The sequence below is a fragment of the Jaculus jaculus genome, chromosome 14 (genome assembly GCF_020740685.1).
Source record: "Jaculus jaculus isolate mJacJac1 chromosome 14, mJacJac1.mat.Y.cur, whole genome shotgun sequence".
Taxonomy (NCBI): domain Eukaryota; kingdom Metazoa; phylum Chordata; class Mammalia; order Rodentia; family Dipodidae; genus Jaculus; species Jaculus jaculus.
This window is the reverse complement of record NC_059115.1, coordinates 15866556-15891112: the sequence shown is the minus strand read 5'-3', so window position 1 is coordinate 15891112 and position 24557 is coordinate 15866556. Positions and strand designations below refer to the sequence as shown.

Genomic DNA, 24557 nt, shown 5'->3' with positions numbered 1-24557 from the left:
CCTGAGAGCTCTGTGAACCATAATCTGGCGAAACTGAAACCAGCTGGCATAGAGCTAAACACTTGAACTGGGAGGAGAATATTGCAAGACTGGAGAAAAGAAACGTTGAATGAGATCTACACAGCATCCAGCAAGCTGAACACCGTGTGGGATCTAGCCTGCGCATGGGAACTTCCACACAGACCCCAGCAACTCTCAGTGCTTGGCTGGAGCTGCACAGGGAAGGGTCCTGGTGGAATGAGCAGAGGGTTAGCCAGCAGCTGAGACCCCACCGCTGCAGCCCTTTGCCCAGACCTGGGCAGCACCAGTAATCCAGCTATGGAAGGAACATTCAGAAAGGAGAAAAAACTGCTCAATCACAGGAAGACAAGCAACTGAGACCTAATGAAGTGCAAAAGCTTTTGTACAGTAAAAGAAACTGTCAATCAAATCCAGTGGCAGACTATAGAATGGGAGAAAAAATTTTACCAGCTACACAGCTACCAGAGGATTAATATTTCAAATATAAAACAAGTACATACTAAACATCAAAAAAAAAATGGACCAATCAAAAAAAACTACAGAAATGAATAGAGAGTTCTCAAATGAATAAATGCAAATGGAAGCTGGGCATGATGGCGCACACCTTTAATCCCACCACTCAAGAAGCAGAGGTAGGAGGATCACTGTGAGTTCGAGGCCACCCTGAGACTAAGTAGTAAATTCCAGGTCAGCTCGGACCAGAGTGAAACCCTACCTTGAAAAACCAATGTGGAGACTCCTAAAAAAGCTGACTATAGAGTTACCAACAGACCCAGTTATTCCCTTACTGGGCCTGTACCCTACAAGCTCCATGCTTCAGCTCACAGAGATTTGCTCAACCATCTTTTTTATTTTTATTTTTATTTTTAATTTTTATTAGCATTTTCCATGATTATAAAAAAAATCCCATGGAAATTCCCTCCCCCCACCACTTTCCCCTTTGAAATTCCATTCTCCATCATATTCAACCATCTTTATAGCTGCTCAATTCCTAATAGCCAAGAGCTAGAATCAACCCAGATGTCCATCATTAAATGAATGGATAACTAAGATGTGGTATATCTACACGATGGAATTCTACACAGCACTAAGGAAAAACAACACAACGAAATTTGAAGAAAAATGGTTGAACCTGGAACAGATCATTCTCAGTGAACTCACCCAATCACAGAATGATAATCGCCACATAGTCTCACTCATCTATAGCTCCTAACCCAAATCTACCCAAGTTGCCTACATACCTAGCAAGCATCTTGAGGACCAGACAGTAGGGAGGGTGGGGAGGGAGGGGGAGACACAAAACTGGACCCAAAAGGCAATAGTACCATAAAACTCTAAAAGACAGACCAAATGGTTGAACCTCCATCAGGCCCTTTGAGGGAACACCGGATTCACAAGGCCTTAGAGAGGGTACAACAAAAACTGGCCATTATCTCCTCCTGTTTCTGTTTCTCCCTCTTTCTCTCTCTCTCCCTCCCTCTTATCCCTCATCTCTCTATCTCTTTTATATCACTCATCCTTTTCTTCCTTCCCTTCTTGAGCGCTGACATGTAACTCCCAGTAGAACAGGTGGATATCATCCACAATGAGCTTTTGATCAGAGAGACCTACAAGGACTCCCCAAAGAAGACAGATTTATGTCAGAGCGCGTGATGACCCACCATAGGTTAGTGGTAAGACCCTACTGCTGAAGACATCGTACACTAACTTTACTCTCTGCTGGAGAATCTGTTTCTCTTTTTCAGAATGACACACAGAACCACCCCATCATACCTCAAAAGGGCCCCAGTTGAAACTAAGAATAATTGGGGAAACATTCAAGCATGCGGTTTTCATTATTTCTTTTTCATTTTTTTCTTTCTTTCTTTCTTTTTGTTTTTTCTTTGAGGTAAGGTCTCACTCTAGCTCAGGCTGACCTGGAATTCACTATGTATTCTCAGGGTGGCCTTGAATTTATGGCAATCCTCCTACCTCTGTCTCCCTAGTGCTGGGATTAAAGGCATGCGCCACAATGCCCGGCTTTAAAATTTTTATTTATTTTTTTATTTTTTTGAGGTAAGGTTTCACTCTAGCTCAGGCTGACCTGGAATTCACTATGTAATCTCAGGGTGGCCTTGAACTCACAATGATCCTCCTACCTTTGCCTCCTGAGTGCTGGGATTAAAGGTGTGCTCCACCATGCCTGCCTAAGAATGCTGTTTGCTTGGTGAACCGGGAACTAGCACAAGGGTGAAGGAGATCGACACAGAGAACAGCCAACCCCTACCAAACCAGAGATCCAGAGACCCAGAGGCTCCCAAGATCTCAACACGGAAGCAGACCTAATATGAACCCAACATGGCTCAGGGAATTTTGTGGAAAAGGGGGCAGAAAGAATGTCAGAGCCACACGTTGGGTCATGACATGCAGAGACATTTCCTTCAACCCAAAACTAAAGGCTAACCCCACAATGCACAACCCATAAACCCCAACAAGAAGGGTCCCTGTGGGAGGGGGGAGAATAGGGAAGAGGCGAACAATGGTACCAACTTGACTGTATTAACTGACTACAAAAATAAAAAGTACAAATGGATGATTTTAAAAAACAAGTTTTCAACATCCTTAGTCGTCAGGTAAATGCAAATCAAAACTATGAGGTGAGACTCCAGCTCACCATGATGAAATGACAACCATTAAGAAAACAAATGCTTGGGTTGGAGAGATGGCTTAGTGGCCTGCAAAGCCTAAAGACCCAGTTTCAATTCCCAAGTACCCATAAGCCAGATGCACAAGGTGGCACATTCGTCTGGAGTTCATTTGCAGTGGCTGGAGGCCCTGGCTTGCCCATTCTCTCTCTCTCTCTATCTGCCTCTCTCTGTCTCTCTCAAATCAGTAAATAAAAATTATTTTAAAAAGAAAACAAATGCTGGCCAGGGTGTGGGAAAAGGGAAACCCCGATTCATAGTTGGTAGGAATGTAAAATGCTGTAGCCACAAGGAAAACCAGTGTAGAGGTTTCTCCAAAAGCTAAAAAACAGAACTACCATGTGGCCCAGCTATATATATGATTTGCAGGCATATAGCTCAAGGTCTCCATATCATATGACAGAACTACTTTTTCATCCATGTTCATTGCTGATCTACTCAGATAAGCTATGAAATGGAATCAGCCTAGATGTACATCAAGTGATGAATGGTAATGAAATTGAGAAACATACACAATGCCATTCAAGGCTCAAAGAATATCTTAGAAAAGAGGGAGGAAAAGAAGGTCATAGCCAGAACATGGTGAGAAGTGCTATGGAATACTGTCTCCTAACTTGATTGAACTTTTACAGTCATGAACTAGCTGCAACTGTAGTTTCCTATATGAGATTGAAGTTGCCAGGTATGGTGAAACACATCTTTAAATCAGCACTCAGGAGGCAGAAGTAGGAAGATCACCATGAGTTTGTGGCCAGCTTGAGACTACATAGTGAATTCCAGGTCAGCCTAGGCTAGAGCTGGACTATCTCAAAAACAAAACAAAACAAAAAACTCATAACATTTCATCATGGAGGGACTCATGAGCCCTTCCCTCCCTCCTCCCCGAGGAGTAATGCGCAGTTTGGTTGTTGGCCAGGAGGAGTCATGTTCTTCAATGGTATAGCCACTGTTAAGGTGCCCACACTTCATTAAATAAACCCCGAACAAGCCCATGAAAGCAACCCTAATTCACCTCAGTGGGTCACAAAAGAAAATGGAAGGAGGAAGATTAGTTGGGAAAAAGAAGGGGTTTAGAGGAAGCAAAAAGAGTAAAAGGGAGGAGGAATGTGATTGAAGTGCATCACATACATGCAAAATATTGTCAAAACAAATTTTAACTATCATCTTTGAAAAAATTAAAAAATAAAGTCCTGAGAATACAGAAGCTTGAAAAAATGATTTTTGATACGAAAAAAGAGGGCTGGAGAGATGGCTTTGCGGTTAGGGTGCTTGTCTGCAAAGCCTAAATGCCCAATTTCATTCCCCAGGACCCACATAAAGCCAGATGCACAAGGTGGCACATCCATCTGGAGCTTGTTTGCAGTGGCTGGAAGCCCTGGTGCACCCATTATCTCTCTCTATCTGCCTCTCTCTCTCTCAAATTTCGCAAATAAATAAATAAATAAAATACTTCAAAGTCAGAAAAAGAAATGATAAGAGGTCTTGGTGGGGATAGGTTAGGAATAGGTACTTCCGTTTATTGCAGAAGCATTGAGGAAGTCAGATGGAGAAACTCACCAGTAATTAAAGCACAAGCCCAGGCCAGGAAGGAGGGGAAATTACCTCACTGAGTTGCTAAATCTCTGGAAAATCTCCCCCAACCTCCTTCTCTCAGACCTCCTGTCCTGTGACAGTCCCTTTATCTTCAAGTCACCCAGGCAGAGTGACTCTTTCAGTTTTTCTATTTTCCCTTCTTATCTCAATATTAATTCCAAACTCCCCCCACCGACAACCTGCCCATTTCCCCCGGGCATCGTCATAGTCCAGACTCAATGAGACTCAAGATATTCTGTTGGACCATCACTCTAGCCTCCTCCTGCCACCCTCCATGCTCCTGTTCCCACTGCAGTCTGCCCCTCTCAGCCTCCAGAGACTCCTCTAGCAACCCCTCAGGCCCTCACCCCACACCATACTAAAACCTTAAAAAGGTGGCATCTTCTTGTACCACACAGTATCTCATTCGGATATTCACGGTCAGTTGAGTGAATATAGCCACCAGCAAAGCCAACTCAGCCCCACAGGGAAAGCTCACCGCAGCTGCCCTTGCCAAACATATAGCTAGCTCTTCAGTCACTGAAACACACATATCTCTCACAGTCTGTGCCCTAAGCCAGTGGGAGCCAAGAAAGCACCATGCTAACATCCTCTTTGGGATAGGGCCAGAGAAGTCTTCCTGTCTCAGCTACTCAACCCTAAGTGTCTTCATGAAGTAAGATCTGTGTTGGGGCCACACAGGATACCTGCATATATCACAAAGAATAGTGAAGGGCGTATCTTTTGCATGCAGACACTGGAGTGTTATCTCTGTCTTCGGTTACCCATGTCCATTTGTTACCAACTGCTGGTCTTCTAACAACAGCAACAACAATAACATTCATATGTTCTTTTGACTAAAGATTTCCCATTGCTGGGCTGGAGAGATGGCTTAGCAGTTTAGGCACTTGCCTGCAAAGCTTGAGGACCCAGGTTTGACCCACATGTGCCAGCCTTGCAAGGTGATGCATGCACACAGGTCACACATACACACAAGGTGGTACATGTGTCTGGAGTTCAATTGCAGTGGCTAGAGACCTTCACTCCATAATATTCTTTCTCTCGCTCATAAAAATATTTCCCATTGCCTTAATGATGAAACCCCTGAGTATAGTCATTGTACAAGTCTGAGATGGGGCCTCTAACCCTTATGGGAGTTTCACTTCTAGGAAAATGTGATGTTCTTCATTATTGAGTAACCACTGTCAAGTCTGTCCTGCCCTTTGCTCTACATCGGGCCCCTTCCTGTTCAGTGTGTCTTCACCCTGAGGGCTCAGCAGAGGGACATTAGTATTGAGGCTTCATTTCCTAGTGTAGCCCAGAAAGCAACCACTGAGTTGCCCATTGCTGCAGCCCGTTCAATCTCTCTGCGCAGCACTCTGAGATCCACGAATCCAAAAAGAAAGTAGTGTGTGTCACCAGGGACTCTCATGCCCGGGACAGAGGAGGGCATGGTAAGGGCTCTGGGAATAGGAGTAACTTGCATGGATGAAGGGAGGAAGGAACAGCTCTTGCATCTGTTTGAGGCCTGAAAAGAGCAAAGGCTTGGCACAGTTCGTAAAGATCCTTGTAAGAGTTTCCAGATTGTCTGCACGGTTAGGGAGTCACTGCGTCTCTGCCGCTCGGAGTCTGGTCTGAGTCATCAGCCTGCATCTTCCCCGAAGCAGCTCCAGGGCTGGAGATGTTGGCATTGCTGTCCTGCCAAGGGGAGGCCAGGCTGGCAGAGTGAAGGAGACCCAATGCAGGGGGTCTAAGAGGGAAAGACCAGCCTCAGTCGGCCTCATCTGGAAGTGGCAGCTCAGCAAGGGCAGGAGTCCGCTTGCATCTATTTTCAGCCTTGGGAGAGGAAGAGAAGAGGTGGAGGTGGATGGGATTGGAACCCTGTTCCTCTCTATGGCCTCAACAAGATTCCTTGTGCTCAGGCCAGCCTCAGCCATAGGGAATAGAGAGCCTGAACTGTGGGGAAGACACTTCCTCTCTGACCCTTGCATGTGACAATCCACTGCAGAGCCCTGGGACTGTTGTGGACGCATTTTCTGTACATCTCCTGCAGAGCACCGCATAGTCTCGTCCACCTCCACAGCTGAGGCCAGTGGCAGGAGTCATCATGATGCCCGCTCTCACGGAATTGATCTACCTGGGTGAGGTTTTCAGGGTGGAAAGAGGGCATACAGATAGGGGAGGAATCACACCCTATCGCCAAGCTCTGGCTCCTCCGGGAGACCACAGAGGCTCAGGAGGTGCTTGGGAGGAAAGAACCTGTTCAAGCTTCGGGGGTCAAGCTTCTCACAGGGAACTCTCTTCCAGGGGTGAGTCTTGGACTCAGGACCACAGTGGTTGCAGGTGAGTTCATTCCCATCCTTAACTATTCCTGCTTCCATGCTGTGGACAAGAGGATGCCCTTGGGCACTGGGCATAGGCATGGACAATAGCGCAGACTGATGCTGGGGATGTCTGAACTGTCCTGGGGCTGTGAGCTGGAATATGATGGGGGTAATATCCTGGAACTAAGATTCTGATTTCCTTCCAGGGACCCTCCCCAAACCCACCCTTTGGGCTGAGCCAAGCTCTGTGGTCAGCAAGGGGCAACCTGTGACCCTCTGGTGTCTGGGAACCCAGGAGGCCCAAGAATATTATCTACTTAAAGATAGAAGTCAATTTCCTTGGCACAGAAAGACCCAAGTGGAGCCCGGGGACAAGGCCAATTTCTCAATCCTGTCCATGACAGAGCACCAGGCAGGGCTATACCACTGTTACTACCGCAGTCCTGCTGGGCAGTCAGAGGGCAGCGACACCCTGGAGCTGGTGGTGACAGGTGAGAGGACAAGCTTTTGCGCTCAGGAAGGGGTACTGTTATTGGGGTGTTTTCCTCTCACAACCCAGTCCTGGGAGACAATGTGGGACATGTAAGTCCATTTAACAAGATGCCTCCTTTTCTCCCAGGGTTCTATGTCAAACCCAGCCTCTCAGCCCTGCCCAGTGCTTTGGTGACACCAGGAGGGAATGTCACCCTCCAGTGTGACTCACACCAGGTGTATACAAAGTACATTCTGATCAAGGAAGGAGAACACAATGTCTCTTGGACAAAGGACTCTCAGCGACATCCCAACGGGCATGTGCAAGCCCTGATTCCTGTGGGTCCTGTGACTTATGGCCATAGGTGGTCCTTCAGATGTTATGGCTTTTACAGGAAAACCTCCCAGGTGTGGTCAGTGCCCAGCGACTCCCTGGAACTCCTGCTCTCAGGTGAGGACGCCTCAATTCTGACACAAGAGTACTTCAGGATCCCCAAACATTGCTACGAGCCCTGTTCCCAGTGGTGACACAAGTTGCAGTAGCTGTGTGGATTTTTTTAATTTTTAAAAACTTTTTATTATTTTAATTTTTGTTAGTAAGAAACTTGGTTGTTTAGATGAATCATGTGTTGGTCCCAATCCCCTCCTCCCCACCTCCACTCCACTAAGGGCCTTCCTCAGTGGAGTTAACCATGGGCTTATGGGTTTTATGTTTATGACTGCAGCAGTCAGTCATTGAGAGGGGCAGCAATGCTTCTGGGTATCCCTTCCCACACCGTGGCTCTTGCAATCTTTCTGTCCCGTCTTTTACAATGTTCTCTGGGCCTTGGCGGGTGTGTTCTAAGTCTACTTTAGTGTTGAGCTTTCAGCAACTTCTGTATCTTTTTTTTCTTTTCTTTTTTTTTTTTTTGGTTTTTCGAGGTAAGGTTTCACTCTAGCCCAGGCTGACCTGGAATCCACTATGGAGTCTCAGGGTGGCCTCGAACTCATGGCGATCCTCCTACCTCTGCCTCCCGAGTGCTGGGATTAAAGGCGTGCGCCACCACGCCCGGCTTCAGCGACTTCTGGATTTCTGCTTTGGTGTTTGCGTGTCCTCACTGTCTTTTGCCCTCTTCCTGGTGCGTGTGGTCAGACTTGCGGCCAGAGCAGCACTCACGTTTGACCTCCAGTTCCTCTGTGGTTTGACCTGGACGTGCAAAAGTTAGCTCATCTCATGATACGGAGACATCTAGATTTTCACTTAGTGTTGATGAGATTTTGGTTCTCCCCAGTTTTCGCTGCCTCCTGTAACAAAGGAAACAGATTTTGCAATAGATAGGGAGAGCAATGTGGGCTAAGGGGATGAGCAGAGTTAACTGAGAGGAATTTTTCTTGAGTGTAGCCTCTTTTTTGGTCAAAGACACGTGGGAGCATCTCACTGGAGGCCATGATTCTCATCTCCATAGGATTCTGACCTAGTTTTCAGTACCAGCCATGAATTCCTTCTCATTGATTAACAAGCTGCCTGCATAGGCTCAGTGGCACTATTGCACAGGTATGTATATCTTGTCTGGCTGGATTGCAGGGTTTCTGAGCCATAGACACAGTGTGTGAGGGATAGTGAGACCTGAAGGCAAGAAGGGAAGGTGGAGGTTTAACGGGACAATTCCTTAGCCCGTTAGTCTTTAGCTCCAACAGTCTTTCCTTCAGAACAGTCCAGGGAGCCCTCCTGCCTTCAGCATGGCTCTGTCTTACCCCTCCCTCCCTGGAGATACCCTGGCCCTACAAGTGTTATTCTGATGCTGGGATGATAGCTTTACCTTGCCCAAGGAAGCGGGTCACATCTGCCTCCAGTCTGGTCAAAAGCCCTAGGCTGGACTCTCTGAGTCTGCCTTCCCTCTGGGCCCTGTGAACAGCTCCCATGGGGGGCCAGATGCTATGATACACACACCCTTTCTCCTTCTAATGGTCTGATCCCAATGACCCCCTGGACATCCTGATCAAAGAACAGCAGCCCAGTGTGTCTAATAAGGGGCCAGGATTTTACAGTACCAGTGCTGGGGATTAAAGGGGGTGTCGGGCAGGGTGAGGCCTGGTTTTTCAGGGAGCAACAAATACAAAGATAGGGGTGTTAGGAAGGGACAGAAACAGACAAACCAGATGGGCTTGGAACAAGATGGGCAGTTCCTCACCTGTTCTTCTCTCTAGGATGGCTCCCTGTCACACCTTCCCTCTGAGTGCAGCCCAGCCCCACAGTGTCCTCAGAGGTAGGAGATGGTGCTATGCCAACAATGTAGAGACTGGGAGACAGTTTTCTTTTGTGCAAAAAGGGGGTTGGAGGTCCCCCCACTTCACATCATCTAAGTTCAATGTTCTGAGCTCACCAGCAGAAGAGAGAACCCTCTCTTCCATAAGTGACTTCCCGGAGCAGCACCTTGGGATAGACCTTCCTGGGCTGAGCGTTTCTCCAGCAGAGTCCTGTGAAGGTGACACCTACGTAGGTCTCATTGCCTCATCCGCTAGCTCTGCGCAGCCCTGTCTGAACACGCGGAGCTGCCTAGCTGTGACCTCCAGGGATCCTTTCTTGCTGGCATTTCAGGCTTCTGCGATGAGGCACATTCTCGACCTGCTCAAATCCCCTGCCCTCTCGGAGGTGTGCATTGCTTATCTCAACAACTTTGAGTTTTGCTAAGCAAAACAAACAAAAACAAAAATTAAGGAAGGAAAACCAGGGTTTGGGTTTCATCTATCTGACCTAAGGCGTCAGATTAGTAAGAGGAAGTCAAGGTACTATGAAAACCACAAAGATAATGAAACCTCTTGGTCTAGATACAGCTCCCACCCCACCCTGGTGTTTGGTGCAGCCCATAAGATCATTCAGGATCACTCGGATTTTGTCTTTAAGGTCCTGCCCAGCACGCTGAAGATGCCCTTGGCTGCATCTTCAACCCTGCAGGTTACAGTGGACACGTAAGGGTCACAGAAGGAAGATCAGGCTGGTGGGCGGGAGGCAGTGTCCAGGCCTCGCCCTGAACTGGAGACTGTGCTCAGGCTCACTGGAGAGGAGGACACAGTGGACAAGTTAGGGACAGAACCTGGGGCTACTGCATTTGCAGCCATTTTCCTCATCTCTGAGAGAGATGAGGAGGCAGCCACTCACCCACGCCTTGGCGTCTTTGATCCGAACAGGACACTGCTCAGGTCACAGCGCGTGTGATTAGGGAGGAGGCGGCCACCTCAGCACACACGCTCCCCTAGAAAGAAGCGGTCCAAGCTGGGGGCACCAGTCTTCAGGGGCTTTCCTGAGCTCACCTGGGTCTCCACGCTCAGTGAACTAAGGAAGGGCTCCCAACAGTGACCCGGGGGTCTCCACCCAGCTTGCCTTTGTACAAGTCAGGTCATTTCTGCTCCCCATTTTATGTTTGCATCTTGTGTGATCTGTCTTTTGTGAGATTTTAGTAATTTGTAAATGAGCGATTTTATTGTATGTCTAGTAACTTTGTACATATTACTCGCATATGAGTATAAAGACAGTGGGCTTGAAAGTATAATTTTATTCTTTATTAACCTGGAACTCTCCTACTCCTAAAAGCTGCTTGATCAATTTCTTTTGATTTGATAACATCTACATCAGATAAAACAAGAACCCTTGTCATCACGCTCATTTTTGGCAGCACATATACTAAAATTGGAATGCTACAGAGATTAGCATGGCCCCTGCGCAAGGATGACACGCAAACACATGAAGCATTCCATATTTATTATTATTATTTATTTATTTAGAGAGAGGCCAGGAGAAAGAATGGGCGCACTGCCAACAAACTACAGACACGTGCGCCCCCTTGTGTGCATGTGCAACATAGCATGCTTGTGTCACTGCGTGTGGCCACGTGGGACCTGGAGATTTGAACTTGAATTCTTAGGCTTTGCAGGCAAGTGCCTTAACCACTAAATTATCTCTCTAGCTTTCCATATTTTTTACACCTGTGTAAACACTTTGTTAGAACAATAATCAAGATACAAGATTGTCACTTTTTTTTGCCATGGCAATAACAACTTATTAGTTATTTGTTTGCATCTTTATTTTAAGTGAACACTTTTAGTTCACAAAAATCACTAGATTGACGTTTCTTTAAAGATGCACTTTTTGGGGCTGGAGAGATGGCTTAGCGGTTAAGCGCTTGCCTGTGAAGCCTAAGGACCCCGGTTCGAGGCTTGGTTCCCCAGGTCCCACATTAGCCAGATGCACAAGGGGGCGCACGCGTCTGGAGTTCGTTTGCAGAGGCTGGAAGCCCTGGCGCGCCCATTCTCTCTCTCTCTCCTTCTATCTGTCTTTCTGTCTGTGTCTGTCACTCTCAAATAAATTAAAAAAAAAAAAAGGATGCACTTTTCATCTTATATTCCAGTTTAACAAAACTAGTGAAATACAGTAAAACAAAGAGTAGTGGAAACCTCCTCTTTGATCCTAACTCACCATTTGTGGTTCTACAGTATTGGAAGGAGGTTTTTCTTGTTGGTTAAATATTAAGTAAAACTAATTTGTGCCAGACATATTCTCATAACTGCTTAGTTTCTAGTTTTGTAGTTTTTATAGTCCCTGGATTTAATTCTAATTATAGAATTATAATTACATATAATATATAAATAATACATTATATTATAATATAATATAATTATTATGTAATTATAATTAATAATAATTAATTGATAATAATATATTGATAATGTATATAACAAACTCCATCCCTAAAAGATAAAAACAAAAAAAACTCATTTGAAAAGCGTATTCTCATATATTTTCTCTCTCTCTCTCTCTCTCTCTCTCTCTCTCTCTCTCTTTTTTTTTTTTTTTCAAGGTAGTGTTTCACGCTAGCCTTGGCTGACCCAGAATTTGTTATGTAGTCTCAGGGTGCCTCGAACTCACAGTGATCCTCCTACCTCTGCTTCCCTAGTGCTGGGTTTAAAGACTTGTGCTACCACACTCAGCACCTCATATATTTTCTCTCTCTCTCTCTCTCTTTTTTTTGTTCTTGTTTTTTTTTTTTAATTTTTATTAACATTTTCCATGATTATAAAAAAATATCCCATGGTAGTTCCCCCTCCCCCCCCACTTTCCCCTTTGAAATTCCATTCTTCATCATATTACCTCCCCATCTCAATCTCATATATTTTCTTGTGTCACAGTTACTTTGTCCCTTAGACATTTTCCTCCAGGACTGCAGAGCCGAACAGACCCTAGGTCACCAAAAAGAACAACTCAAGCTTTAGGTCTAAAGCATGTTGCCTGTCAGTCTGTTGATGTGATTTACATAGCCATGGTTGAATCCATTCAAGTTACTTTCTTTGCTCTTCAAAAGGAAGTTTGAGCAACATTTAGATATGTGTACTTAAAGAAGCAAGCAGAAACAAAGATGAAGAAGGGAAGAAGAATCCAGACTCCACTGTGTGGGATGTCAGGCTCATAAGCATTCCAGACATTCTGGATTAAGGACATGACACAGCGTGCTGGGGAAGGGTGACAACATTCAGCTATTTCTAGAGTGATTTATACATGTTACATATCACATTATCACAATTGGTTCCTAGAGATTTTAGTCAAGTATTAGTCTCTCTCTCTCTTTCTTTCCTTCCTTCCTCCCTCCCTCCCTCCCTCCCTCCCTCCCTCCCTCCCTTTCTTTCTTTCTTTCTTTGGTTTTTTTGAGGTAGGGTCTCACTCTAGCCCAGGCTGACCTGGAATTCACTGTGTAGTATTCAAGGGTGGCCTTGAATTCATGGCGATTCTCCTACCTCTGCCTCCCGAGTGCTGGGATTAAAGGCCTGCGCCACCACACCCAGCTGGAGTATTAATATTTCTTTTTGCAAGTATGATGATGTACAAAAGATGAGAACAGCAGTAGACATGCCGTACACACACACACACACACACACACACACACACACACACGGACAAAAGTGGTAAAGACTAAAGCAGAGAGAACATTTTTTGTTAGTATGATCACCACTACTCCATTATAAAGGAACAGTGAAGGTACTTAAGACTGAGGAGAAAGTGAGAGCATTTGCTATTATAACAGAGATATAATTGTTAAAAGAAAAAGCCATGCAGTAAGCATTGGACAGGGCTCCTGCACGCAAATATTCTACAGTAGTGTACTGTTTGCCAAAAAGGCGTCACCAACTAGGGGATTTGGCAAAGAGTGGTCTCTAAAATCCAGATCACACAGACAGAGATCTTCTGCCCGATCTTAACAATGCTGCACCTCAATGTGTCTCACATCCTTTTTCTACTGGGACGTGTCCAGTGACATGAGCTGTAGGCAGGCACTTCTCCCTGTCACCTGGCACCACTCCTACCTAAGGGATGACAGTCCCTGGTAAGGCTTAGCGGCAAGTGCGCACGGCATCTGTGTTCCATGGAGCAGCCCCTGATTTTCTTGGGTATGCCCAGCCTTTCAGACATATTAGACATGGCTTTCATAAATAAGGCAGGTGTTTGCGTCATCTGTCGTTGCTGGCTCTGTTGTTTCCAGGTGAGCTGGTGGCAGTCCTTGCTCTCATCCTTCTGTAGGTGTGGCCTCTCCAGATGTTACCTCCGTGGTCGTTATGACTGTAGGACGCTCAGCTCTTTCTGGGGAATGTTCACTGATGGTTCTGTCTCCTCCTCATCTTTGTCCTCAAACGGTCCACTCTCTTAGTCAGCCACGTGATCCTTTATGGACCGGGGCTGAACAGACACCTTGATGGCTGTCCGCTGAGGCTGTTCATGCAGGGATGAAGCATCGGAGTCGGCAGTGGGAGAGTCGCTTCCCTTCAGAGATTTGGGGACTGTATAGACCTTGACTGTGTCTGCAGCCTCCTGGCCTTCTGGGGTATGCCTCACGAAGTTCTGGCCTTGCTCCTCCTGCCCAGCCATGATCTCCTCCATGGAGGTCCTGCAGTTCATGTTGAGGGCAGGCAGAGGCGCACTCTGGCAAACTCTTCAACGTACCAGGCAAACGCCAAGGCTTTGAACTGGGTCACAAGCTCTAGAGTCTTGGCTGAGGTGATGGTGGGCATCCACTTAGTGGTCTCAAATACCCTGTGGGGTTTCTCAGCACCTTCTGTCCTAAAGTACTCGTTGATGGCCTTCTGGGTCTTCTTCAAGCGGCTCATCCCACACGGTTCAGGATCATGACAATGGTGAAGGCCACGAGGCACGCGACCATGAGTAGACACCTGGGCGGAACAGAGGTAAAGACGATCCTCAGGGTCACCGTGTTGTCCACAGGGCCGCAGATGGTAGAAGCCATGCATGTGTATATACCTGGGCTTGAGAAAGACACCTTGTGATGTTCTGGAAGCCTCCATCCAGTGTTTGCCATTTTCCTCCTCCTTCCTTCTCCTCTTCTTTCAACAGCTTGCCTAGGGAATTAAACCTGTGGGTCGGTCATGCCATAATCAGGGCGCTGCTCCCCTCCTTGACTATGATAGGGTTGGTGAGGATGGCAGCCACAGAGCCCTGGATCCCGTCAGTGCCGCTTTAAGAACTGGCAGTCACACTGTTAGCAGTTACTAGCGTGGATGCTTAGGGTTAGAAAGGGCACGGAGGGGAGAATGCCCACAGACGGGTGGCTCTTCAACTGATCATCTTCTGTGCTCACACTGTAAGGCAAGAGATGGTCTGCCAGCAGAATCTTCTGTCACAAAACACACTGTTCAGCAGACCATGGGAAAAACCTGCCCTGGGTCCATGGAGTTAGTACCTGATTTAAAATCCAGGCACAGGGCTGTCGTGCCTGGTAATGGTCGGGAGAAGGGTGCTCAGGCGCCTGCTATGGTGTTCAAGGACCCACAGGACTGGGTTGCGTAGAGTGTCATCCTCAAAGCCACTGGGGAACCAGCCAACCACGCACTGACTCGCTCTGCCCAGGCTGCGGGACTGTTGTGCCACCTCACGACCCATCCAGAGCAGCTCAGGCCTCGCCCATGACAAGACTGTCATTTATTTATAAAGCCAAAAACGCACAGGCGAGAGGCTGGGACAGGACACCCTGGCCAGGCATTTTCTGATAGCTTCTGAGTGGTGGTAAGGTACCAGGGAGAGATCTTAGTTTTTTTTTCCTTTAAATTTTCCTTTTGTACTTACTATGTTTTCTGTAATGAGCAACTACGTTGGGTTTTAGTAGGAATAATAATACTTCTTTAAAAAATGTGACACCTACGAAAGCTTTCTGTGCAGGATCCTGCAGTGTTGGTAGCCAGTAATTTTTTTTAAATATATTTTCAGCCAGCCACGGTCTGGGGCAGCGACCAAGTTCCTGGTCTCAGCCTGCGCCTGGTCACTACTCTCTCTCTCTCTCCATATATATATATACATGTTTTTACTTTGTTTTGTTTTGTTTTTCAAGGTAGGGTCTCACTCTAGCTCAGGCTGAAATTCACTATGTAGTCTCAGGCTGTCCTCGAACTCAATGCTATCCTCCTACCTCTGCCTACCAAGTGCTGGGATTAAAGGCATGCACCACTATGCCCAGCCCATATGCCCAGCCCATATGCCCAGTCCATATGTATGTGTGTGTGTGTGTGTGTGTGTGTGTGTGTATACACACACATACATACATACATACATATATATAATTTTTTTTTGAGGTAGGGTCTCGTTCTAGCCCAGGCTGACCTGGAATTCACTATATAGTCTCAGGGTGGCCCTGAACTCATGGTGATCCTCCTACCTCTGCCTCCTGAGTGCTGAGATTAAAGGTGTGTGCCACCATGCTTGGCTCCATATTTTCTTAAAAAGGAAACTTTTCATCTAATTTCTCATTTTCAGTTGCACACCAATTTTTATCAAATACGTGTGTGTGCATGTACACACACAAGCACACAGAGGCACATCTATCTACCAGGATGAGTGCATGCATGTTCATCTATGATTATGTATACACTCTGTGTGTATTGACACTCACAGAGACTTATTCATGTGCTTAAAATTGCTCAGCTGGGGCTGGAGAGATGGCTTAGTAGTTAAAGTACTTGCCTGCAAAGCCAAAGGACCCAGGTTCAATTCCCCAGGTCCCATGTAAGCCAGATGCACAAGGTGGCACATGCATCTAGAGTTTGTTTGCAGTGGCTGGAGACTTTGGCACACCCATATTCTTGCTCTTTCTCTCTCTTTATCAATCACCTATCTATCCATCTCTCATGTATCTATCTTCCACATATCTATCTCAAATCAATAAAAAGTTGCTCAGCTACAAACTTACTTATTTAGCATTTGTCCTTCTTTGTGGATTTATACTTGTAAAATATCCTCTTCAATGTCATTACCACCATTTACAAATTACATACATTTCTGGGTGAGTCTAGGTGTCTGTGTGTTGTATTTTTCATGATGTGAAGCTTAGTTACTGATGGGTTCTCAGGATGAGAAGGTTGAAAGAAACCATCCACAGTGCATTGAAGGGGAGGCTGCAGAGACTCGTGCCACACATCCCTCTGAGGACCTGTTCCTCAGCCCTGTGTCCTGGATCCTGAGCTTGTAATCAGTTGACACTCATTTCCAGAGGAGTGAGTGCACAGAAGCCCATGTCCTAGATGGGCCTGTGACAAAATACGAGGGCATTATTAGTTATGTAATGCAAGACTATTCAGCTCACTAATCCAGATGTGTTAAGGCTTAGATAAATTTTGTTCTAAACTAATGACGTACAAGTTCTGAATTTCCAGATCACAATGGGGCTAAGGAATCCAATAAGGGGCTGGAGATATTGCTCAGCAATTAAGGCACTTACCTGCAAAGCCTAATGACTTGGGTTCAATTTCCCAGTCCCCACATAAAGCCAGATGCACAAAGTGGCACATGCATCTGGAGTTCATTTGCAGTGGCTGGAGACCCTGGTGCACCCATTCTCTCTATCTGTCTCTCTTTTCTCTGTCTGTGCTTGTAAATAAACAAAATAAAAAAAAAGTCCAAGGGGCTGTACAGATGGCTTAGTGGTTAAGCTGCTTGCCTGCAAAGTCAAAGAGCACAGATTCAATTGCTCAGGACCCACATAAACTGCCGCGGACTGACTCTCGGGGAGATCAGGACCGAGGGAGAACAAGGGCGAAGGCTCAAGGAGAACTCGGGATTCAGCGAGGAAATGACAGACAGACACACTCTAAGTTGAATATGCTGCTGCAATTTACTGAAGGTTTTATGAAGGTTTTATACAGATTGAACAAGGAAACTTAGCAAGCTAACAAGTGATCTCAGAAATCATTAATCTAAACAATCTTAAGTATTGTTCTATTCTAAGCACCCATGTAATATTTATCAGGCAGGAAATGTACTCATTTTTTTTTTAAGGAGGACGTCTCGCACTACTGACCACAGCTTTACATGAATAGAAGCTTGGGGCAAGAGGTATAAGGTGAACAATAGGTTATTTATTTCTTATAAACCGAGCAGAGAGCCATCTCTTTCCACTTATTAGATTATTTATATAATCCTCATATTTATTATAAAAGTGTTTCTATCCAAAAGACCACCAATGTTTTAAGGCTGGTTTAATGCTTTCCAGGAATTCTTTTCTTTCTTATCTAGAGTATAAGCACCAAGGCTTACGTGTCCTTGCTAAGCGTTCCATAAATGGAAGAGAATGCCATAGCCTCCTTTTCCCTTTATAACTTACCCATCTGTCACCGAATTTATCATATCCTCCCTCATAAGGGAGTGGATCTAGGTATTTTCCAGCTCTGGGAGTCCACCTTGGTGAAGTCCACCATCTGCCTTTGATCAAGTACTGAACATACCCCCCAGGAAGCGTTCTGGTGGGAATGCCCAACTTTTGTAACTTCGTTTTTGCAGAATCGTCATGCTTCTTATGAACATTACCGATTAACATTTCTACTTTCACTTTCTCAGGATCAGTATTGTCTTCAGTCATCATAAGCTGTTTCTACTCTACACCATCTAAAAACTGTCCTAGAGTTAATTTTTTATTCCTAGTAGAGTTATACATTTTCTCCATTGCCCTAATCATAGGAGGGGCACATTCAATACTCAAATTGTTCCTTGTACTTTGATTGTGTGCATGATTACCAGTAAGCGTAGCGTAGAACTAGCTGTTCTTTGACAAACAACCAGAAGAAAGCAGAAAAGAAATAAAGCACAGAAAATAGCCCACTGGCGCCAGCAATTAGGTCGTCGTGACTTCTTATAGGCAGCAGGAACCATTACAGTAGCTGACTGCCAAGGGGTCACCGGGGGCATCCCTCCGAGGAGCGCTGGCCCTCTGTCCTCAGCTCTCATCCAGTGTAGAGGCATCTTTGCTACACAGGCGAGGTCGCCGTGGACGTAGCAATAAACCAGATGCACAAGGTGGTGCATATATCTGGAGTTTGTTTGCAGTGGCTGGAGAACCAGATAGGCCAATTCTCCCTCTCTCTCTCTCTCTCTCTCTTTGAGTATTTCTCTCTCTCATAAACAACAACAACAAAGAATCCAGGGCTGGAGAGATGGTTTAGCACTAAGGCACTTGCCTACAAAGCCTAATGATCCAGGCTCGTTAGTACCCACATAAAGCCAGGTACGCTAAGTAGCCCATTCCCTCTGTCTGTCTCTCTTCTATCTCTCTCTGCTTGCAAATAAATAAATAAATAAAATATTTTAAAAAAACAGAACAAAGGAAACTCTATTACAATAAGAAAATATTCCTCTCATATTTTCATGAAGTTATGTGATCAGCATAATGCAGAAATACAGAAGATTAAAAAATAGAGGAAAATGAAGTGAGGAGCCCAGAGAAAAAGTTTAGTGTTCTCATAAACCTCACACCTTCCATTGCTTTTCTTTGCTTCTCATAAACAGAAGAAATCATTAGCCAGTCCCAAAAGACATCAGAAAATACCACAGGTGAGCAAGCACCATTCTCAGTGGTGGGGTTAATACAGAGCCAGGGGTTACGTTGTAGTCACTCACCTCCATGACATGTTCATCCACAATCCCCCAGGCTCACAGCTCCAGGATCACACAGTGGAGAATCTCATCCGGATGGCTATGTCTGGCTTGGTCCTAATGGCTCTTGGGATTCTGCTGTTTCGGGCTTGGCAAAGCCAGAGAAAAACTGCAGGTGCAGCGGGAGGTAAATAGGAGACAAGACACTGCCCAGTACAGAGTGGTGGAGCCTGGGAGAGGAACCCTGCAAGCTGAGAAGGTTCTGGAAGAAAATCTTACAAAAAAGTAACCTCACTGAGGAGGACTCTCAGTGTAATGGTGGTGGGAGAAATGTGATATGAGTATAACCTGATGGGAATATGACCAACACATGATTTATTCATACAATAAAGTTTATAATTAATAAAAATCTTGTTAACATCCTAGGGCTCACATTAAGTGAATACTGTGTTAGGAGTCTTGAGTGGAGGGATATGCTTAGGATACAGGGAAACACGTTCCCCAAGTCATGTTGACATTCACAGACTGGTTCCCTCCTTCCTCACCCCTAAGCACCCCTAATGTCTTCATTCTCTAGTGCACTGTCACCGAACCTGTCCCAAGTTGGGACAGTGCCCCCATCCCATAATGCACACTACTGATGTTCTATTTCCTCAATTCAAACACAAGATTTGATAAAAGCAATAAAATAAATGGGCAAAATTCCAATCTTAAATAGCTAGATCCAAAATGTTACCTGAAGACCCTTTTCTGTTCCTGATATGATCGTGTGTAGTTTCTCCAAAATCATTTGTCACTGACATATTGAACAGCAATTGAGTGCTCAGTGCTTTTGGGGGGCCAGTATGGAAAGAACTATAAGAAGGGGAAGAGAATCAGCTGAGGCAGGAGAAAGGAGCAGCCCACCCCTGCCCTGTCCATGGGGCTGACTTCTATGGGCGTCTAAAACCCACCCTACAGACACATGTAATCACGGGCTCAGAGACTGGAGTTGAAGTTAAAGTTAACGCCTGTAACCCCAGCACTAAACAGAGTCAGGCGTATTGATGTGAGCCCCAAACAAAGTTAGGCTGCATAGTGGGACCTGGTCACATACAATAGCAACCACAGAATAGAATACTGTGGAAGGAACACCTCATTTGGGGAACATGATGGTTTTATTTTCTTTTTTCCCCTTTATTTATTTAAAAATATTTTATTTGGGACTGGAGAGATGGCTTAGTGGTTAAGCGCTTGCCTGTGAAGCCTAAGGATCCCGGTTCGAGGCTCGGTTCCCCAGGTCCCACGTTAGCCAGATGCACAAGGGGGCGCACACGTCTGGAGTTCGTTTGCAGAGGCTGGAAGCCCTGGCGCGCCCATTCTCTCTCTCTCTTTCTATCTGTCTTTCTCTCTGTGTCTGTCCCTCTCAAATAAATAAATAAATAAATAAATAAATAAATAAATAAATAAATAAAATATTTTATTTATCATTATTTATTTGAAAGAGAGAGAAGGAGAAAGAAAGAGGCAGACAGAGATAGAATGAGCATGCCATGGCCTCCAGCCACTGCAAGCAAACTCCAGATGCATGTGCTACCTTGTGCATCTGGCTTGTGTGGGACCTGGGGAGTTAAATCTGGGTCCTTCGGCTTTGTAAGAAAGAATCATAACTGCTAGGCTATCTCTACAGGCCCCACATTTATTTACTTGCAAGCAAAAAGTGAGAAAGAGACAGATTGATTGAGACAGAGAGCTGAAAACGAACTCCAGCTGCAAGTGCCACTTCGTACATCTGGCTTTTCATGGGCACTGGGGAATAGAACTTGGGTCGTTAGGCTTTGCAGGCAAATGCCTTAACAGCTGAGCCATCTCTCCAGCCCAACCATGGTGTTTTGAGATACACTGAGTCATTTTCTGAAGCTGAGTTGCTTCAAGCACCTTTGGGATGGAGACTTTGACTTACTATTTCAAAACAGAGGACTTTGTTCTCCCATCTGCCAGAGGCAATGGTCTGCTCTTCCACTCTGTCATGTCTCAGCTTCTGAGACAGGGACTTCTGGAGGGTTAGAACTCACCTTTCTTGGGATTCAGGTCTCTATGGACTAATTTTGTGTCCATTCCTCCACTGTGGAGGAAGGAACAAAGGCAAGATCAAGATTTTGCTGACCCATTTTCCATGATTGGTCAACTGTAACCCTAAAATACGACATAATGACTCATAGGAAGTGAAGGCTGATCTGCTCTGAGGTAGTAACTTGTCTCTGGTACATTCCTCCGGCTCTGCTCTCACTCCCCTGGAGGAATCATGAACCCTGTGAACTGGGGGCTGGGCTGGGAGGCGTGGAAAGAAAGCAGTCTGTTGGTTCTACTCTCAGTGAAAGTTATGGGACTTCCTGTAGCGGAGAGAGAGAGAGGGGGGGGGTAGAAGGAGGGAGGGAGGGTAGGAGAGAGAGGAGGGGGACAGGTTTGGTACAGAGGAAGAACATGTAGCTTTTTCATAGCATTTTCAAAAATACAATTAGCCTCAGGCTTGTACAATTCACTAGCAGCAACAGTCACAGTTGACAAAACATTTGTCATCAGTAATTTTGTCCTAATGACCTCATCCTTCTGACCCCAGAGCAGACACTCTCAATCGAATGGACACAGGGGTGTTCAGTGTGCAGTCAAGATGAAGTTTAATGGGCTTAAACTCACTGTCCATATTGTATAGACTCTACGCAGAAAGCCGAGGTGGGCCCCCAAAGAAATTGGGACTTCAGGAGAGCGAGTTCCGTGTGACATCGGCTGAGAGATTTAAGATGTCATCTATGGAGCGGCTGCCCAAGAGTTGACGAAGCGGGCGCCGTGACAGCCCCGAGGCTGCGCCCCGTGGGGTCCGCGTGTGTTCAGGATCCACAGATGTGGGACAAGGTGGTATTTCCATTCCTGTACATGTTGCAGTGGCAATTCAGTTGAGCTATTATGTCCATCACCTTGAACTTTCATCGTTTCTACATGCTGACTTTAGAAGGGCTCTCTCCAGTAGCTGGGGCTTGTCTGATGCCAGGAGACAACTTAGTCTTGGAGTGTCCCCAGGGTGAGAGAGAGTTGAGATGCTATTGGGACCTGAGACAATGAGATTCGCTTCATCTTTCCTCCCTGGCTCGTGGTCCAAGGCCTGGGTTCAGGTTGGCACTGTGCTCTGTGACTGGTCACAGTGTCCTCAGAAACCCACAGTTTATAGAACGTCGGGCACTGGTCTCATGATGGCTTGCCGGGGCAACGCTGCCCATGAGCTGATCCCTGTGCCTCCTGGTGGAGGACCGAGTCAAAACTGGCACATGCTCCCTCCCACCCGAGAGTCCTTCTATAAATACGTTCTGTGAAAGACAACTTCTAAAAGGTTAAAGGCACGACTGGGGTAAAGCTGAGAAGTACACTGCTTGCTTAGCGTGTTCGCGTCCTGGGTTCAGTCCTCAGCAGTGCAGAACAGGTAAGTTATTTAGTGTTATTCATGAATGGAATAAAAAAGAAGTTAAAGTTTTAAAATATTTTATTTATTTACTTGAGAGAAAGGGGGGGAGGGGGAAGAGAGGGAGGGAGAATGGGCACACCAGGGCTTCCAGCCACTGTAAACGAGCTCCAGATGCATGTGCCTTCTGCATCTGGCTTACATGGTACTGGGGAATTGAACCTGGGTCCTTAGGCTATGCAGGCAAATGCCTTACCCACTCAACCATCTCTCCAGCCCATGTTAGAGTTTTATTTTATTTTTTGAGTTTTTTGAGAGAAAGGAAGAGGCAGACACACACACACACACACACACACACACACAGAGAGAGAGAGAGAGAGAGAGAGAAAGAGAGAGAGAGAGAAAGAGAGAGAGAGAGAGGCTTATGTGGGTCCTGGGGAATTGAACCAGGCCATTTGGCTTTATAGGCAAGCACCCTAACCACTAAACCATCTCTCCAGCCCTCATGTTACAGTTTTAAAATTTATTAGTGAGTGAACTAGAGGGATGATACAAGGAATTCAAAGAAGAACCAGAAACTCCAGCACATTTGTAGAGCACTAATGTTAACAATGCAGACAGGGAAGAAGACACTTGCCACCTGCTTCTCCACATCTCATTGTAAACAGGATGTCCCTCAGCTCTCTCCTCCCACAACTTCTCCTCGATGTATGGCTTCCATCATAGGCCAGGCCTGCGTCATCCTGTTATCTCGCTATTAGTTCCATGATGCTGTGTGCTCTACCATGTATCTTAATATGTAATTATATTATTGTTGATTATTTTATTATTATTGGGGGCATCCACTAAAGTATTTTTTCACATAAGAAAGATTATGTTTCTCTTTTATTAAAATTGAGAACATTAATGTATAAACATACTTCATATTGGCCATAAACCCATTGGATTATGCTCTTCTATTCCTCCCCCTACCTCCGTCCACTGATGGCCTTCCTCACTGGGGTTATTAATATTGACTGTGGGATCATGAATCTACCAGCAAGTCTCGTTGTGGCAATGCCTCAGAATACTCCTTCCCAACCTGACTGTCTTATATTCTTTCCGCACCATCTTCAGCAATAGCCCCTGAGCCTTGGAGGGGTGTTATAAGTCTCCTGGAATATTGAGCTCTCAGCTTTGGTTAGTTTTGAGTCTCCTTAGTGTCTAACTCCACTTCCTTGGAAGTTAGTAGCCAGAGCAGCACTCATACTTACTCTGCCACTTCCTCTGTAATGTCTCCTCAGCCCTGGTAAATGTGATAGAGATGGACTTGTTTCATGCTAGACTTTCTTTCTGATCATGCTAATGGGTCTTGGGTCTCCCTGGTATTCAGTGTCTTCTATTTTTTTTTTTTAAATTTGTTTGAGAAAGAGAGAAAGGCGGCAGAGAAAATGCATGGGCACACCAGAGCTTTCAGCCACTGCAAACGAACTCCAGATGTATGTGCCACCTTGTGCATCTGGCCTGTTGGGTCTTGGGGAATTGAATCTGGGTCCTTTGGCTTTGTAGGCAAACATCTTAATCGCTAAGCCATCCCTCCAGCCCTTCAGTGTTATCTATATAAAGCAGATTCTCTAACCAAGAGTGACAGCAGAATGGATCAAAAAGGATAAATACAGACATTAAGAAGACTTAATTATTTTTTATTTATTGGCAAGAAGAGAGAGGGAGAGAGAGAGAGAGGGAGAGGGAGAAAATAGGTGTGCCAGGGCCTCCAGGCACTGAACAATGAACTCCAGTTGCATGTTCCACTGTGTATCTGGCTTTTTATGTGGGTACTGAGGAATAAAGTCCAGGTTGTTAGGGTTGGCAGGTAAGTATATGAGCCACTAAGCTGTCATCTCTCCATCTCCAAGAAGACTTTTGATGAACATAACTTCTCCTTTTAGCCCAAGAAGAGAGGAAGCTTCCCTCTAGGGCCTATGACCATCTGGACCATATGCTTCTGAATTGGCTCTCAGAGCCTGGTATGAATTCCATACCACTAAGCTGACCTCGTACCCATCACAGACCAGTTGCTTACCCCCATAGCCTGTGTACCACTGTTGCAACAGAGTGTACATCTTGCCCGTTTGGTTGATTTTTAACTTGCAGAATCCAAAGTTTTTCATGTTGTT

The 24557-nt window shown here is 45.6% G+C and overlaps 1 protein-coding gene, 1 non-coding gene and 1 pseudogene across 4 annotated transcripts; 2 read left to right on the top strand and 1 right to left on the bottom strand.

The window, feature by feature from the left end:
* Positions 1–5596: 5596 nt before the first annotated feature.
* On the top strand, positions 5597–21686 carry LOC101593378 (leukocyte immunoglobulin-like receptor subfamily A member 5). Of its 3 annotated transcripts, none has more exons than XM_045133587.1 (6): positions 5597–5731; positions 6331–6418; positions 6585–6620; positions 6808–7092; positions 7221–7523; positions 19024–19288. In XM_045133587.1, exons 2-6 carry the CDS (start codon positions 6385–6387, stop codon positions 19161–19163), a joined length of 798 nt encoding a protein of 265 aa, XP_044989522.1. In that variant the 5' UTR covers positions 5597–5731; positions 6331–6384; the 3' UTR covers positions 19164–19288. The 3 variants fall into 3 exon arrangements, with proteins under 3 accessions (XP_044989522.1, XP_044989523.1, XP_044989521.1); XM_045133588.1 differs by lacking the exon at positions 19024–19288 and adding an exon at positions 21568–21686 and having other exon boundaries at positions 5598–5731; positions 6286–6418; XM_045133586.1 differs by having other exon boundaries at positions 5598–5731; positions 6286–6418.
* LOC123454897 lies at positions 10709–10813 on the top strand. Its single transcript, XR_006633552.1, has one exon. It is a non-coding gene; the product is annotated as a U6 spliceosomal RNA (small nuclear RNA).
* LOC105944998 lies at positions 13513–18998 on the bottom strand (annotated as a pseudogene).
* Positions 21687–24557: the final 2871 nt, after the last annotated feature.